The following is a 16,607-nucleotide window of genomic DNA, read 5'->3' on the forward strand; positions in this document are numbered from 1 at the left end:
TCCTAATAGCTCTTAAATCCAGATTTTCAAATCACCATAGTAACTTGATTTTGATGATTATTTGAGTACAAATATTGCAAAGCTTCATCTCTTTATACCACAAACCCATTTGGTTTTCTTTTGGTAGTTGCCTATGCAAAAATCTATTTTGTTGATAAAAGGTCTTTATCTTGTCACCAATCGCTGAGGCAAGTGCTTTTTAGAATTGGTGCTAATGCCATTGTTTGAGAGGAAAACTTTTAAAGCTTCCACAAGATGAGTAACAAACCTCCAAGGCTTATTACAACTGCAGTTCCTTAGATTTAAGCTATGGAAGTACAGTTAAACCGGTTTCCTGAACCACTACAGGATCTTTGCTAAACCTCACAACTACAATCCTGGGAGACATGACTACTGAAGCTGCTTTTCCTAGACACATTACTGGTACTTGTGGAAGATAAACTAGGACATATACCTGGCTGAAAAGACATTCTCTCCCTTGTGAACTTGTGTAATGTGCAGAGTTACTTGTAAAACGTATTTCTGTGGAACCTACATGCTAACAGTTACTTCTACACACCCCTACTAAAGAATCATTACATACTACCTGTTCTGAGCTTCCATGCCCAGCTTAGAAACAAATAACGTTCTGCATTTCCCGAGGCTCCCAGCTGAGCCAAAAGGAAGCATCAATTATTTCATCTATTTATTTCTTAATTTTTATGCAGGGATTAAATGGCACTTATGAAATCAGTTTCTATCATAATAGGATTTCCTGGTCTCGTGAGGACTCTTTAGGCTAGCTGTTAGAGTGAGTTAAGCAACTAAAAAAAGAAAAGAGACTTGCAATTGAGACACTCTTGCCTGTCTCTCTGCATCCATACGTAAATTTTTTTGCAACTGATTGATGCTATCAACCCAGAAATAGTACAATAAATTAATTTTTCTGTGTCATTCAGGTTTCCTTGCTTACTTTGGTTCAATATTTAAAATTGCTCCAGACCCTAAGAACTGGGACCATTTTCTTCTTCACGGTGTCATCACTCAACAATATATACAAAATAAAATACTTTTTTTAAAAATAGTTCTGCACAGACAGTTTAGTCGTTCATAACAATATTGGTAAGGCAACGTAAGTCACTTACAAAACTCAGTTATGTGCTTAAAAGATTTCCTTCCTCAAGATCTCACCTAAAACTGAGAGTTCATGTTGCTCCTCTCTTGTTTGCATGCTACCTTATGTTTTAGCTCCATTTAAACTGAAAAGCACAGGAACTGTTTCTTTTTGTTAGTGTTTTGCTTACCCTGAATACAGCCTGACAATGCACAAAGTAAGAGCCACAAAGGAATCTATTTAAAAAACGTAGGGAATCAACTAAACTGATTTATTTCATGGCACACCATGATTTGTGTTTTACTTAAATGCTATTTATTGAAAAGAAAAATCATCAAAACTTACAATTTCTTTGAGAAAACTGCAAACATTTGTCATTGCAAGAAAATAGCTTTTTGCTTTTTAATAATATTTGTATATTTTTTCAGAATTAATTGGAAAAAAAGATTGTGTATTTACCTGTATAAAAGAAAGCTTGAAATAATAGGTAAATTTAGTCTACTTAATAAAACCAAAACACATCAGACTGAAATACATGTTTGCATTTTTCTTTATTAAAATTATGGCACTTATTATCTAATAGCAGAAATAATAATAGGGCTTCACAATCAGAAGCAGTATTGTTTTCCAAACATCACATTTTCTCCCACTACAATTTGTGAGGTTTTTCAGAAGAGAACAAGCCATTTATAATTTGCACAAAACTGAAGAAGCCTTCATCATGGGTTTTGTTTTGTTTTTTGATTACAACACTATCACAGCTCTGTCAGCCCTGCAAGCTCACTGTGGTTTATTTTCCTTTGTATTCTGTAAGTTAAAATTATGGTTTCACTGTGCTGTCAAGTGAACAATTGTAATAGCCTGTCACTGGAAAGCATTTAACATTTATGTCAAATGTGACTGATCCAGCAAAGAGTAATCCCTCCATTTAGCATTATCCTTCCATATTTTTTTTATTTTTTTAAAGTTTTTTTTACAAACAGCTAATGTTGAACATATTGCATGACATTACCAAAAGTATTACAAACAATAAAACAAAGACTGTGAACTAAAAATCAGACTTCTTTAGGGCTATAGTGAACAGCAAAATAAAAAGAGCATTACCTTGCAGCACCCTTAAACATGTAACAAAAAACAGTGCTCAGTGTACACCAAAAATGGGTTACTGAATTGTACTATTATCAATGTTTGTGGAAAAATATATATATATTTATGTACACACACAAAGACACACACACACCAGGGGCAGGGCGGGGAAGAAAAGAAACTCAAGCATTTAGATGTCTGAAAACAGTTTTGGTGTTCAAAAAAAAATCATAAAACACCATATAATAATGTTCATCAGTTTTATATCATCCGCATGCATTTTTCATTAAACAAAAGATGACAGGCTCTAGAAAAAAAAAATGTAAATTAAATACTTAATTATTTTATAATAAAAGTAAATTCAATCAATGCATAACATGAAGTTGCATGTTAAATCAAGTATCATTATTCAGCATTAAAATAACTGTACCAGTTCACAGGTACTGAACTATCCTTTAAATGTTCACAACGTGATGGTGCAGCAAATCGATAATCAGATCCAGCTGATAACCATAGAACACAAAAGATTACAGAAATGCTTTGGAGCAATACCTCCAAAATTATTTTAATTTCCATCCCATCTCCTATTTCATTGTATGTCCAGTCTTAAGATTAGTACACTGAAAACTGACATTACCATTTTGGAAACATTATATTAAATGAAATAAAAATCTAATAAGGAGTTATAATTACAGGCTTCTTCTAACAGAAAGCTAAGCTTTGGTTATATAAAGTGCAGTTCAATAATATGCCAATTAATCACAATATTGTACATACAGCTAATTTTTGCAGCTCAGTTTCCTTGCAAATTTTAAAAAATATTCATGTTTTACAGTTTGCTTATACAGCAGGCTCAGTTTAAAAAAAAAAAAAAACAAAAACAAAAAAACAAAAAACACATTTAAATACATTTCAATTCTAAGTACTTCAGTACCGTCCGCCTTTGTGCACTACACTTTTAAACTGCTAGGCAATGTGTAACCTCTTGGATGATCAGTAATCTGCACAGTTGCATTTGTATCTCATCACACAAAACACCTAAGCTCTTGACAAAACAGTTCCCTAACCTCTTCATATCCCTTATACTTTTTGTTGTATAAAGTTTTCAAGTTTTATGATGATACAAGCAGTACATTCCATCACTCTCATAGCAACTTCTGAAGTAAACCTGTCATTGGGAATCTGTGGGAAAGGAAGTAAGTCAGGATACCTAGTTTTTAAGCTATCTACTCCATAAGCTTCCAATGTCTGAACATCATTTGTAAGCCCTTCAAGTTGCTGACTATATTCCTCTATTTTTTGTGCCAGGGCTGCTGGTTTTACGTCTTTGTCAGATTTGCCCTTCACAGCGTAGTCAGCTGCAATCAAGGCTAGTTTAGTAGAAAGGTAGCACTTAAAGCATACCCATTCGTTGGCATTTTTATGAAGGTCATTTCTTGCAGCTGAAAAGTTAGCTCGGGCCTGCCTGAGCCATCGACGTGCCTCTACAGGATTGCCAACAGACCTGAATGTAGGTGGGACAAAAAAACGTTGCGAGGAAGATGGCCCCGTGGAAGATGGACACTTTTCTTTATACTGTTGCCTTTCAGATTTGTGGCTTGTTGCTTCTTGATTCCATGAAGTATAAAACCTCTGAAAGGAAAATTTGTCTGACTGAAATCGAGAAGCAGAGGATGAAAATGGTCTTCTCGAGGCTCTGTCCATATTTTGATCCATAAAGGCCTGCTTTTCCAGCCTGTTAATCTCATTCTGTAAATGTTTGAAAACTTCATTAGCTATATCCAGATTCTCTGCATTTTTATCTGGATGCCATTTAAGGTAGAGCCTCCTAATAATCTTTTTTCTTTCGGATTCTGGAAGCTTCCAAGCCTGTTCAATCACAGATGTCACTTCCCTTAATATTTCTGGCAATGAGTTTGACTTTATCTTTTTTGGAGAGTGATGTTTTGAGGACATTGTTTTGTGGCTCTCTCTACCAGTGAAGAGAGGCGGAATTGTCCTTGGCCCATGTGCTGGAAATTCTGTAGGACTGGTTGGGGTAGAAGGTGCGCTATCCCTGCTTTGAGAACTTTCCTCCGGTCTTGAAAATTTGTACAAGTCAAGAGAGCTCACTATTTTATATTCACTGTATCCAATATCAATCTGGTAAATCTTCCCTAGAAAACTGGGACTTTCATCATCTTCTCTTTCTACCTCTTGAACAATGATTGCATAGGTGTAAGTTGGTTGATATGATCCATATATATCACCACCTTCTGCATCAACAAGGTAACCAACATATTCACCAGGATAAAAGACATTCATTGGATCCATAAGAAGCGTATAGTGAATTTCAGCTGGTATAGGAGTGCCAGGTGTTGGTAGTTCAAGTTTTGATGGCTCAGAAGAGTCATACTTCACTCCTAAACTGTCAAGCTTCTCACCAATCCGGTAAATATCATTACAACCCAGCATGGCAATTAAATACGAGGTATCAGAAATCAGGTTGTCGGTTGCAGATTTTAAGGTCATTGCTAATGCTAACAGGAAATTTATGTCTTTGCTGTCAGAATGCTGTATGTAAAGCAGTATTACTGCATTTCCATACCTCTTCAGGAAAGCAAATGTTTCACTTTTGCTGTGGGGAATAGGAGCAAAACCTTTAACTCTTAATGTTGTTTGCAGCTTCTCAAAACAGGAAACTTTCAAACCTTCTCGCAAAGCTTTGCAAAGCCTTATTGCTTTCTCTTCATTAGCTAAAAAAGCATTATCATTTTCATGTTTCATAATCCTAATGAGCCCTGTGATGAACTGTTCCGAAGACAACAGTAACTGTAACCTTCCCTGCAAAGAACATAATGCTCCAAACTGACAAATTTTAGGAGACTCTTCATCCAATTGTTCTTCAAGAATACTGCTAAGTAAGCGAGGCCTCAGTTTCTGAGGGAATAACATTATCAATTTAGTGTGAAAACCATGGTCTTTGCCCAAGTAACACTGGCTAAGGTCAACAAGCATTTGCACACCAATGTTACCTTGGATTCTGCTTTTGTAGTGGGGTGCATCATCAAAAACTAAGATACTAGACTTTACCAACCTACCATCTTGACTGGGAAGGTAAAGGGCAAAATCCCTCATATTCTCAAGGTCATTCCTAACCTTGACAGAATCATTCTGAAGACTTTTGAAGAGGCCAGAAACTACTCTCTTAACTGTGCGCATTTCATTAGGATCCAATTGCTTTCCTTCAGAGCTCTTGAATATGCGACCTAAAACTTCAACATATTGCTTTGTTGAAATAATATCTTCAGTACCCAAATGCTTAAATAATTGATGGAAAGTACCAAGTTCTAAAGGAAGTTTGTAAAGATAAGGTTTAAAATCAGATTCATACTCAAGGTTTATTACCACCTCTTCAGGCTTAAGGAGCTTCCAGCCTTCTTCCACCATTACAAAAGAAACACCTCGAAGCTGAAAGCGGAATTCCCTTTTCTCTGTACTAAGAAATTCATAAATGCTTCTCAGGACCTTAGCCCTAGTTTTCACCATGTCCTCATCCAAAGTTGTTATATTGCATATGTTCCTGCAGTTATTGATAACTTTGTCCAGGGGAGGGTCCAAATTAACATTCAGCATAGTTAAAACTTGCTCAAGTTGTTCTTGCGCACCAAGACTACTTCCCTCTTGCTCTTTGATGCTTAAAGGTGTTGCTTTCTCAGGAAGAATGGGACACGAAGTCCACAGCAACTGCAACACATCAGTCTGTTTGAATTTAGGATTCACCTGTGCCCCATTGAATCGTATAAGAGGAAGTGTCCCGTTGACTTCTTGATACTGAGGATGAAATCTAACAAATTCTGCTGGAGCTCGTTCAGGGCACAGAAAAGGAATTAATGACAATTCTTTCAGAAAATTCCCTGACAAAAGGTCAGTTCTTTCTTGAAATATGTGATGAAGGAGGACATCGACAGTATTCTGTAGTGTTTCTTTAGACCAGTTTTCTGTATTCGCTCGCATGCTGATCTCCTTAGCAAACTGTAATAACTGTTGCTGTGAAATTATGAATTTCAATCCGATATGTCGTAGAAAAGTTACCCATGATGGAAGGAATGCAGCTTGATTTTTCGGTTTTGTAAGTTGCTCTAGTTTCTTAAAAAAATCTTGAGGTATGAAGAATTTTTCAGGAAGCATAACTTCAAAGACTTTCACAGTCCTGTCATAAAAATATTTTGCAGGTTTTAATCTACTGCTTACATCATGAATGATCAAAATGCCTTCAAGCTTTTCAAACAGCTGTTCTTTCATTTCTGAAGCTTCTTCAATGCTAGTTAGCCTATTCTTTAAGTAGATCAAGTGTTCTAATTTTGCATCATAAGACAGGCTTTCAATTTTTGGCAAAAGATGTTTCAAGTACACTTCAAGATCATCCACAGAGACACAGCCAAGCACAGTATATAAATCTTTCAAATGAACCTTCTCTTCAAGAAAAGCTGATGAAGTAGACTGTGTCCATCTGTCTACTTCTACTGATGGAATGCTTTTCGTGAGAACATAACACATCCCATATTTTGAAATACTGATGTATCGGCCACTGATCGATTTATAACATGGAAGAGACTTTAAAATTTTAATGTCATCCTGAGATGTCAAGTGACATAAATTGCAATTGAAGTACATTAAGAGAGCCTCAAAGTCACTTTCTGCTAACTTGTCAGTCCTAAAAGTTGATGTCTGTATCATATGTTGTATGGCTTTCAGAATGCTTGAAGGATTATCTATATTTGCTGTACATCCTGACAACAGAGGCACTAAAGCACTGTCTTTGGAACAAATTTTGTTCAATGCCAGCTGAATACAGCCTGTTTTCATTAAAGCATGAAAGACTTTATCGCTCTGAGCATTTGGAAAAACAGCTGTATGCATAATGCTGAGGGGCAGCAGAACATCACACTCTGGCACAACAAGATGATTAGCTGAGACAGTAAACCTTACACCTGGGAGCAAAGTCCAGTCCTTCAAGGTTTCAACAACATCATCAAATTTTGCTTGCATATCTTCTTGCTCTTCCTTAATATTTATAGACTCACTAATAAAATGCCAGGCATTTTTAAGCCAAGATTCACTTGCAAAGTTCTCCTTCCATTTCATACAATTTCTAGTTTTATACTCCCTAGGTAACACAGATGATAACAATTCAGCAAAACTTTTGATATCAAAGACTTTCGCTACCCCACTGCTAAGTAAAATACTGTTGTATCTCAAATACAATGTGTTCATAAAGAGATCCTTGCGAGATGGAATCAGTTCATGGTATGTCGTTAGGAACTTCGGTCGCTTTGAATCAAAAACTTGCAAAACATTGTCAAGAGTAATAAGGAGTGGCAAGCCCTCAATTACAATTTCGTTTTCTTCTGCATCTTTAAAACAGTAGTCAACCAGAAGTTTGAGACTATGGAAGAGTTTCAGATTTGTCTGCTGAAGACGACAGGGTAACTTTCCAATGTGGCAATTAGAGTCTGGAAAAGAAAATGTCATCAGAAATAGTCGGACGTCAGCAGGTGTCACATAGGTGACAGGAATATCTGCATCTACCAAACAGTGGTAAAGATTTGCAGTTTCATCACAGTTATATACCAAATTAAATCCAATTTCTAAGAGTAAATGCTTGAGTCTGTAAACATTTTCAGCCACTGTCTTCCGTGTTGTGATGTTGTATTCTGTATTTTTGAGATGCTGCAATTCATCTTGTAGTAAATTGTCAAAGAACGGCCTGCCTTTGTTCACAGTAGACATGTTAACCCATGTGATGATAACAGCAGAATGCAAATCAGAACCATCGATATTTGGAGCTCGCATAACAGGTAAAAGACGCTTCAAATCTTCATATATGCAACTGTAAACTGCTTTCACCAAACAATACCAATCCGGCTGAATATCAAGTCTATTAACCGGAAAGAAGGATAAAAATTTTTTTAAAGTGTCTTTCACAACATGAACAGGTGTGTTTTGCAGCACTGATACTGTAGGATCAGTGCCTGGAAAATACCGTTTCTTCAGCTGAATCAACAGTTCAACATAGGCCGGTGCTATCAGTGCTGTCATTAAGCTACTATTCCAGTCACTTCTTACTCCAACACCATTGTCATCACGCCACAGATTTCTTCTTGCAGAATCCAGAGCAAAGTGTCCATTCACATGAAAAGGTAATCCAGTTTCTAATGATAACGGTAAGAAACAGAACGCTCTATGGGGTTTTTTGTAATTATGAGTAATGCAAGCTGCTACCCCACCACGTGGAAAAAGAGTAATGTCCTCATTCTTGTGGGCTGAAACCACACTTTTGGATACTTTTTCCATGGCAGAAAAGCCTGACCTGTTACAAATTAACCAAGTTGTAAGATTTCCTTCAGAGTCTTCCGTATCCATTGTGTAAGTAATCTGTTGCACAGGTATTTCACTTAGCTGCTTTTTTTTAGTTACGCTGTCAATTACAGATGCATGGAATTGCTTTCGTTTCAGTCTGTCTCCATCAGTGATTTTGCCTTGTACAGAATAGAGCACATTCAGTGCTCCTGTTGTTTTTTCTATCTCACAAATAGAAATTTTTTCCATATGGTTCAAAAACATTAAGAGTTCTGCTCCATCTGTACGCAGCTTATCTAAAAGATTTTGGACCATTCTATCTGAGCACGGGACTGAGGAAATCTCTGATACTTTCGCCATGTCTCCATTTCGAAGAGGAAACCTAAACATTGTGCAATTATCCAGTTTAAAGTGATCTCCTAAGTAGAGGTCCAGTACATCTGAGAACTGCGTTCTGAAATCTGCATCTAAATCTCTAAACATGCGGCCAGGACTTGTTGATGTTGAACCTGGTGCATATCTAGCATGAGGATCAAAAATACAAAGTATATCATTGCCAGATATGAAAGAAGGGCAATCAGTAATATGATAAACAGAATTGAAACCTATACCATATTGTCCAGTTTTACAGGGATTTCCTACTTTTGTACCTTTTCCAAGGTTCTGAATCCCTCGAATATCATCTTCTGTAAAAGGCTGATTGTTGTAAACACACAGTGCTGGTCCTTGAAGTGGTGCCCATTTCTCATCAAATATTCTATCCGCTGGATGCTGTCTAGGATCAAACACAAAACAGATCTCTGTAGCTTTTGCATCATCTGCGTTCTGAAGGAGTTCTTTCAGCATTTCTTTTTCTGAAGGGTAGGCATTAAGAATGCTTTTAATTCTACTTGTCAATTTTTCTTTCTGGCCAAATTCTGTTCCAAGGGTAGTAAAACAGATATTGGATGCATATCTTTCTAAAGCTTTATGGCGTTTTGGTATTGCTCCAAGCTTTACTGCAACTTCTCTTGGAATATCACCATGACAATATTTAACAGTTGTGTCTTTAACTTTAATCCACGGACAGTCATTGTAACACAAAGATTTTGCAGGCAGAAGTGCTAGACGAGTATCAGGTAACAAAATCTCACCGTACTTCTTCTCACAAAATTCCTGCTTCTTCTCTCTAATGAGGCCCCATATTCCTTCACTAATTATTCTCCTGCAAAGCTGAAAGTTGTCTTCTGTTAGTTGTTTGGTCCCTCTTTCTTGGTTTATTAATTCCAGAACTACAGCAAAATCTTCAACTGTAAAAGCCTGTCTTACACCCACACTTTCAAATAGCTCACGGAAACTATTTTTATATTTATTAGGCAACTGATAGAGATAGGGCGCTGCTTCAAAATTCAAATGAAAAGAGACTTTTGTTGGGTCAACATACACATTCTCAACCAGAATAAAACTACAGTTTGTCAGTTGTTCAATTATCATAGCTTTTGCTGACTCATTCTGTAACATTGCTTCATGTAGATATTTGTAACAAGCATTAGTGATGTTTTCTTGATATAATGTGATACCATCAAATGACTTTGCAACTTCTTCTAACTGATTTATGACCAAATCAACAGCTGGTTTCTTCAGTAAACCCAAAAATTCTTTGACAGCTAATGACAAAGCACCACAGCCTTTGAAGGAGTGGGAATTTTCATTAAGAATTGGTTGTATTAAGCAAACTACATCTTGATGATCAGCAGTGAAAAGATCAGTGGCTGAAAACATCGCTTCAGACTGAAAATCGCTGCCTTTCCAGTGCAGTGAGAAGCCTGCTGGCTTGCTAAGGAAAGGAAGGAAAGGGATGCTTTGACATTTTGCAGCAAACTCCTTAGCTCTGGTGTCCCTAGATTTTAGTTTTTCATCAATGAGACTCAATATAACACTGCTTCTGAGACAAGCTGCAGCATGATCAATCTTGTTGACTTCAGCTACTGACTCTGCACGTTCTATCAGATCTTCCCATAAAATATCATCTTTAGCCATTCCCAACTGAACAAGTTTAACCAAAATAACTGGGTTAAGATAATCCTGAGTGGTGCCATAAGGAAATCTTCCATCTTCGGCATCATATAACTTTGCAACTCTTCCTTCAGGATGGATCAGTCTTGATGGTGTCACTAATGGATGTCCATCCAACGAACAGGGAATACAGGGAGTAACACGAAGAATTCCTGAGAACTCCTCAACTTTTTCATTGAGAACATAACGCATCAAAGGATCACGCAGCTCTGCATCAATCTCCTGAACATTAGGGAAAAATACCTCAGAAAAGAACTGTTTCTCAGAGAAAGTGTTCTCCAATAATATGTATTTGCATCCTGCTTCTTCAAATCCTGTCTTTACCCAAGATGGGAGATCTACAGCACACAGATTTTTGGAACCAGTTCTCTTAAGGTACTTCAGAAAGATCTTAAAGGCTGATGGTCCAACATCTGGTCGTTTCAGTATTGAGTCATCTAAAAACCTTACGTTCTTCATGGAAACCCAAGAGAAACCATCAGAAAATACTTTGATTCCTTCTTTGCTTTTCATATGAGCTATGTCTTCATAAAACCCTTGACAAATTACAGAAAAATCATCATGAACTGAATCAGGATCTGGCCACACTGCACAGTAACTGTAGTCAACTAGCTCGCCATTGATTGCCATGTCACGTAGAACACAAAGTGCTTCTATGTAGGCTTTTACAATAACATGCCTCATGAATACTGTATTCCACCTTCCTTTCGTGTCCGTTTTCCAAATTTCTTTCCGATTTGAAGTAACTGCAAAGCAGCCATTTATATGAAGAGGTAAGCCTGTTTTTATTCGTAGAGGTAAATAGCAGAATACTTCACCTATGGTGTTGCAATTAGGTTTCACAAGCCACTTTTGATCCTGGGTTTCAGACAGCAACACTCCTACTCCACCACAGGGAACAAGACCTAATCTTCGTCCACTTTCATGTAATGAAAATTTTAAAGCATCTGCAACGTCCATACAAGAACATATAAGCCATGTTGTTGAATCTACTGTTTTCTGTGGCAATTCATCAGCTGATCTTTTTATCTGTCCCGATTTAGCCATTTCAAAGAAAGAAGCTGGGTCATCTTCTGTACCTCTGAAGAGTGGAGACTGTAAATCAGCAATCCGCCTGAATACATGGTGAAATTCTTCTACTACGATCTGTAAGATACACGAGGACTTTGGTGTTTCAGTGGGAAGCTTTTTATTACTGCTGCTGCAGACCTTCATGAGTTTAGCTGCTTCCTTTAAAACACTTATATTTGGTGCAGTCAAGGCTTTGGAAGAACACAGATTTTTTTTTATAGTGACAACATCTTGTGCCACCCCAGGATCATCTGCCTCAATTTTCAAGTATTTCAAAACCATTGAATTTACACTCTGAGCAAATATTATCAGTCTATGACCGCAAATGCTAAATTCGTCCACAAGAGAATAAATGTCTGCTGTATTGTAAGATGCACTACTGACTTCGCTCACTTTAGCTTCCTGCTGAGTTCTAAAGGACAGCCTGAAAAGTGTTCCTTTGTAGCTGTAAGGAGATTCTACAGACAGTGGTAACTGGCAACCAAAAACTCCTATAAATGGCTTAAACTGATTGGGAAATTTTCTCAGCCTCTTCTGTTGTTTACTCCAGTTGATTTTGATCCCAGGGTTAGATTTATCTCTAATATGCTTACTGATATGGTTAACATTTGGATCAAACATAATCATGAACTCCCGGCTCAAAATAATAGGAACATCAGTGATATGATAAACAGAATTGAATCCCAGTCCAAATTTTCCTACTTTGTCAACTTCACTCCTTTTTAAAGACTCTCCTAATCGAGTTATATTTAGAAAATCAGAATCTGAAAACTCAGAATTATTGAACGACCACAAAGCTGGACCATGACACGCTGCCATTCCTGGATCCAGAAGATTCTCCCTTATATCCATATTTCTTCTCATGTCAATCAGGAAATTACATTCCGTTGCATTGGCATCATCAGCATTTTGAAGAAGTTCTTTAAAGATATCTGAAATTGAAGGGTATTCTTCCAAAATGTTCTTAATTCTTACAGTCAGAGGCTCTCTTTGCCCAGATTGCTCAAATCCCATATTTTCTGGATTAATCAATCTTGTGCTAAGGCATGGGACATTTAACCACTCAGCAGTTTTCATTGGTATGTCTTCATGCACCAAAATTATTGGCTCAACAGAATCTTCAAGCAAATCATTTAAGTCATCAACTTTGATATCACAGTAACAGCACTCATGAATTGGCCTCATTGCAAGTTTGTAAGGAAGTTTGCCACTGTACAGTGGCATAGGTGTATGCAGACTTGCAGGAATCTGATTGCTGTACAGCCACCTTATGATGCTCAACATAATGTGAAGATTTTGTTTGCTCTCTTGTTCCGAGAGACACTGCTCACTTTTTAGATATATTTTCTGAATTACCATAGAAACATGGTCTGGCGTTAACTGCTCAATTGAACCACAGTATTTAAATAACTGGTGAAATTTTGCCATAGTTTTTGGCACATAATGTAGGTAAGGCTGGAGATCAAGATCAGGTACTGACTTTATCACTGCTTGTGTGAGAGAACAAAATGTTTTACCTGTCCAAACCCAGGGAAATTTCAGGGCTTTAAAAGCTTCTTTGCCTTCTTCTAGATGATCATGCATAAATCCATAAATCTCAAGCAAGATATGCTGAAACTGATAATAGTCCTCATCACTGAAGGTCTTAGAACCGTGCCAATCAACCACCACCTTGAAATGTTTTAAGACTGCTTTTATGCTGGGCTTAGTGGGGATGCCAAGTGCTTTTTGTATATCCAGCAGCACATTTTCCACCAGAGGAACTGAGGAACCAACTAAAATTGCATGAGATATATCACACATTTCTGGTGGCGAACACAGGCTACAATGATCTCCTTTCCAAACTAAGGATCCTGGGTAATTTGGAGGTCTTTCCTTAGATGCAGGAATCCATTTTATTTTTTTCAGTGCAGCTTTTGTTTCAGATGAGTGAAGCAGTGTATGGTTTTTGTTCAAAATCATCAAAAGAGTTCTAGCTTTTCTTAACAGTAAATCATGATTGGTGTTAGAGTTCGCATGCAAACTTTCAATTTTATTTGCCACTCTCAGAATATCACTTTCCTCAAGATTGGCTTCATTTTTTAAGCCTATTTGCCTCAAAGAATGAAGTATATCTGAAGACATAAAGATAGCAGGAGGGAAGCAAATTTCCTCCTCAGAATAAAACAAATTTTGCAGAAGTTCTACCTCAGGATCAAAGAGTTCATTTGCTGACATTACCCCTTCCTGTGAAACCTTAATAAACTTTAGTGATGTCAGCCAATCTATCACATCTGTATTCTCATTTTTCAGAAAAGTCAGATTTTCAAGAACCCATTGCATTATCTGTGTTGTTTCACTATATGAATAAAAATCACTTCTTATGTCTTGTATAACAAATTTCAAGCAATCTGTGCTCTTTAGCTGTTCTATTTTCAGCAGGTTAGCTAAACGAATAGTAGCTTCATCACTGCTGTCAATTACTGGAATAGAAAATCTTAGACCAGGAGGTATTTTGGCAGTGTGGTGTAATACCTTACTACCTTTTAGCCCAGTAAAAACAGGGACACTTTCATCAGATGATTTTTCAATTTTTTTAAATATTAGCAATTCCTGAATAATTCTTCTCTCTTTTTCACTTGCATCAGTTAAACTCGCTAAGAATGCCCTAAGAGCATCTTTATGCGTTGATGGGAATGATGCAACCTGATTGCATAGTTTCTGTAAGGACATTTTTTCCATTATTTGTAAAACAGCACTTGGTAATGGTGGATGCACGTATTTTTTTATAAGTGGATGTTGGATAGAAATATCCAGCTTCTTAAGTACAACTCCACCAACTTTCTGAATAATATCAGCTAAATATTCCGGGAGCTGAGTCTCAGATTCATCTTCCAGAATGATAGGTGATGGATTCCTAAATCTAACCAGTTCCACAGACATTTGGTTTTCCTCCAGCGGTGTCTTGGGAATAAGCGGCATGTCATCAAACACACTCAAGTCATCAGAAAAATGTATATACAGGTTCTTCCAGACCATCTTAAGCCAGGAAACTGATGGGTGACTTTTGTCTTCCAAACCTGGATACCATTGTACCACCATGTCTCTGCCAGGCCACACACTATTCATAACTTCTTTAATGAGCCGGGCGAATCTTTCTGGGTTCAGAAGCTGCAGCTGAGTGCATGGCCTTCCTGAAATTACCACAAAAGGACAAAGATATGAAAATCACAGAGCAGTACTACATAACAAGGTGCTTTTGGTTGTTAGGGAAGGGAAAAAAAAATAAGAAAGAAAAGAGAAAGGAAAAAAAAAGTCTAACATGTGTCCTGTCTATTCTTCCTGTGGAAAAAAAATGGTTTGTTAAATAGAACTGCAGATACCAGCCCCCCTTGCTTTTAGAAGTTAATTAAAAGCAAATACATTCCATATTAGTATAAAAATAAACACAAATTGGAAACAATAAATATGTTATTGCATTTGTTAGTTTGACACTAAGATAACTCAGGCATACATAGCAACTACAAATTTACAATCAAAGTAGAAGCTTCAAACTTCTGGGGAGTTTTTTTGGTTGATTCTTTACATCACTTATTTGCCTAGTGGTAAATAAGAGCCTAAGGTATTTGCTTGTCTATAGCTGCAAAAATTCAAATAGATCTGAAGGATTATTTATTAGATATAGCAAAAAGCAGTTCAGATGCAGAGGATCTTACACTAAAACTGGCAAGCAACAAAACTCAGTTGTGCAAGGAATGCTGAAATTAAGTTTATATGTATGTGCTTTTATTGTTATTATCAAAGCCCTCTTAACACTTATTTCTTAATTATCATTAAGACAGCTTATATTTAAAAACTACATAATGTCTAGGGGTAAGAAAATACTACAGAATATAAAAATACCACTACCTCTCAATGACATAAAAAACAATGACAGAAATGGAAGCAAGAAATCTATTTGAATTTCAGATCATTCTTCCCTCTAGATAGCACTGCCATTTCCTTAAAATCAACAGTCTAATTAAAGATATTATCTACTGTCCCTGCTCTGTTGGAAGTCAGTAGTCAGATATCCTTCAGAAAAGATTTTTTTTCTTTCAGTTCATGCCTACAGAGCTATGCATTCTGTTATTTCTACTAAACAGAAAACACAGGTAAACACTGCAGCCTTGTGAAAGTGAGAAATACTTGCAGCAGTGGATCAGCAAGCTAAGAATCTACTTAAAAGCTAAGCTTAAATCCCATTATTTGAGCACAGAATTTTTGAAATCCTGTTTTAAAACCTATACATGTGATCTTAAAATACTGGAAATCTTCCTGCATAGGAATTTAAATATATATAAATAAACAAATTAAAATAACGATAATGTCCATGTACCTACAAGGTTCTCAATTATTTAATCTTTGGTAGCTATATTTTAGCAGCTCTATTTGGCAAGTTCTCTTTACAAGAAAGCTGGGGTAATGAGAATAGCTCATCACCAAATTCACACAAATATCAAGCTTCAATCCAAACCAGTACATCTTCCGTTAATAATCATACCTGAAAATCCCCAGAGAAGCTGTTGGGCTAGAATATAATCAAATCCATTTTTAGAAAACATCCTGTGAGTTACACATTAACACACTAAATACAGAAACAGTTATTAATTAGAAAAATACAGTACACATTTTAGGAGAGAAAAAAATCAGATAGCAAGATCTGGTTGTCTTTGTACAACAATTCTAAAAATTGCATCCCATCTTCTCAAATAATACAAGGAAGTTTCTATTTCTGCAACTGTATCAGGAATCTCTCTGATGTAATTTCTACAGCTATGTAAATAAAACTTGCAACAGGTAAGGTTTCAAAACCTACCAAAAGCCCCTCTAATACTTTTTATAATAACGCACAACTTCTATGGCACTGCAGTTGTACTTCGCAATTATGCAAAATAGAATGAAGAATAACTTAGGAGGAGGTAGAATGAAAAGTAGGACT

General features: G+C 36.6%; 1 protein-coding gene across 4 annotated transcripts in view; it reads right to left on the reverse strand.

Moving 5' to 3' along the window:
- Positions 1 to 1,625: 1,625 nt before the first annotated feature.
- The window catches only part of SACS (sacsin molecular chaperone), a 57,896-nt gene continuing 42,914 nt past the window's right edge, over positions 1,626 to 16,607 (reverse strand). For all 4 annotated transcript variants that reach the window (XM_080376356.1, XM_080376357.1, XM_080376355.1 and 1 more), the window contains one exon: positions 1,626 to 14,820. In XM_080376356.1, the coding sequence (XP_080232482.1) occupies positions 3,260 to 14,820 (11,561 nt within the window). In that variant the 3' untranslated portion in view covers positions 1,626 to 3,259. The remainder of the gene's footprint in view (positions 14,821 to 16,607) is intronic.

The sequence above is a fragment of the Falco punctatus genome (genome assembly GCF_963210335.1).
Source record: "Falco punctatus genome assembly, chromosome: 2".
NCBI classification, from domain to species: Eukaryota; Metazoa; Chordata; class Aves; order Falconiformes; family Falconidae; genus Falco; species Falco punctatus.